The 1,381-nt window shown below is 53.4% G+C and overlaps 1 protein-coding gene across 1 annotated transcript in view; it reads left to right on the top strand.

The window, feature by feature from the left end:
• Positions 1-256: 256 nt before the first annotated feature.
• The window catches only part of LOC119289735 (disease resistance protein PIK6-NP-like), an 11,959-nt gene continuing 10,834 nt past the window's right edge, over positions 257-1,381 (top strand). Inside the window, exon 1 of the mRNA XM_037568977.1 lies at positions 257-663. Coding sequence (XP_037424874.1) covers positions 257-663 — 407 coding nt within the window. The remainder of the gene's footprint in view (positions 664-1,381) is intronic.

Genomic DNA, 1,381 nt, shown 5'->3' on the forward strand with positions numbered 1-1,381 from the left:
TGAATCTGTGACGCAGTACCCCACGTCTTACGCTGATCACAAGGTAGGTATAGTTTTCTTTTGAAGGAAATGTTAGGCAGAGATACTTGCCTTGAGCATGTGAATGTAAAGTAGAACAATTCCTTCCAGTCCCAGGCAAACCGATCGATGCCTATACATAATTAATTCATCGCCAGTTAGCCAGCCGCCCACGCAAATCCGGTTTGAACTTTGAACCACCAGACACGAAACCTCCGGCGGACGCAGGGAGCTAGCGATGTCGGAGCTCGCGGCCGTGAGCTCCCTACTACTGCGCGTCATCCGCGACGAGGCGCTACTTCTAGGCGGCGTACGGAGGGACGTGCAGTTCATCTGGGAGGAGATGGAGAGCATGCAGGGCTTCCTGTCGCACCTGGAAAGGACGGTGCCTACCGCCGGCGAGTACAACGAGCAGATCATCCCGTGGAAGAACCAGGTCCGGCAGCTCGCAGAGGACTGCAACTACTGCATCGACATCTACATGTCCCGCGGCAACCCCGAGATTCATCATGCCAGGGGCGGCCTCCTAAGCTATGTCTGGTGGCTTCCCTGGTTCGTGCAAAAGATGGCCGCCCAGCATCGCGCGGCCATCCAGCTGCGGGAACTCAAGGACCGGGCGCGTGACATTGGCGATCGCCGATTGAGGTATGTACCATATAGCACCCCCGTAGTTTAGCCTATCCTTTTTTTTGTGCAGCCTAGTTTACCGGTGTAGTGCTGATGTCTGGTTGACCCTTAGTTTCAAGTCATACGTATGCTTTTTTTTTTCTAAAAATAAAGCCATCCAAATGAAATTTTAGATATGATTAATACTCCCTCCGTCCCAAAATAGTGTCTCAACTTTGCACTAAGTTTAGTACAAAAATATGATAAAGTTGAGACACATATGTTGGAACGGAGAAAGTACTTGCAAGTATTCTTTTTTTTTTCGGTAAAGGGCATTTCTTATTGATTCATAATGAAGCATCAATGGAATACAAACCTAATGAACATACCCGGCCCCTACAAAACTAAGATGCGCACATCCAGCACCAGCGACACACGCATAATATCACACCGGCATTGACCAAACTCATAGAAGACGAACTGAGGGAAAAGAACCCCCCCCCCTAACGCGACTGTGTCGCCCCCGTGGGCGAATGGCCGCCTCCTAGGTGCCTCCTCCCCGAGCCCCCCCTTCCCTCCTTCCCTGCCGTCGTCGATGGCGTCCAGCGCCGTTCCTAGCCAGGGGGCGCTAGCAGCGGCGGCCGCTGGTCATTCCCCTCTCGGGTCACGCCGACGCTCGGCGGTGCAGCGCCACGGGGTGCTCCTACGCAGCGACGGCTCGGCATGGTGGCAGGGATCTCTATCATCTGTACAAGCG

Source organism: Triticum dicoccoides, chromosome 4A (assembly GCF_002162155.2).
Source record: "Triticum dicoccoides isolate Atlit2015 ecotype Zavitan chromosome 4A, WEW_v2.0, whole genome shotgun sequence".
Classification (NCBI taxonomy): Eukaryota; Viridiplantae; Streptophyta; class Magnoliopsida; order Poales; family Poaceae; genus Triticum; species Triticum dicoccoides.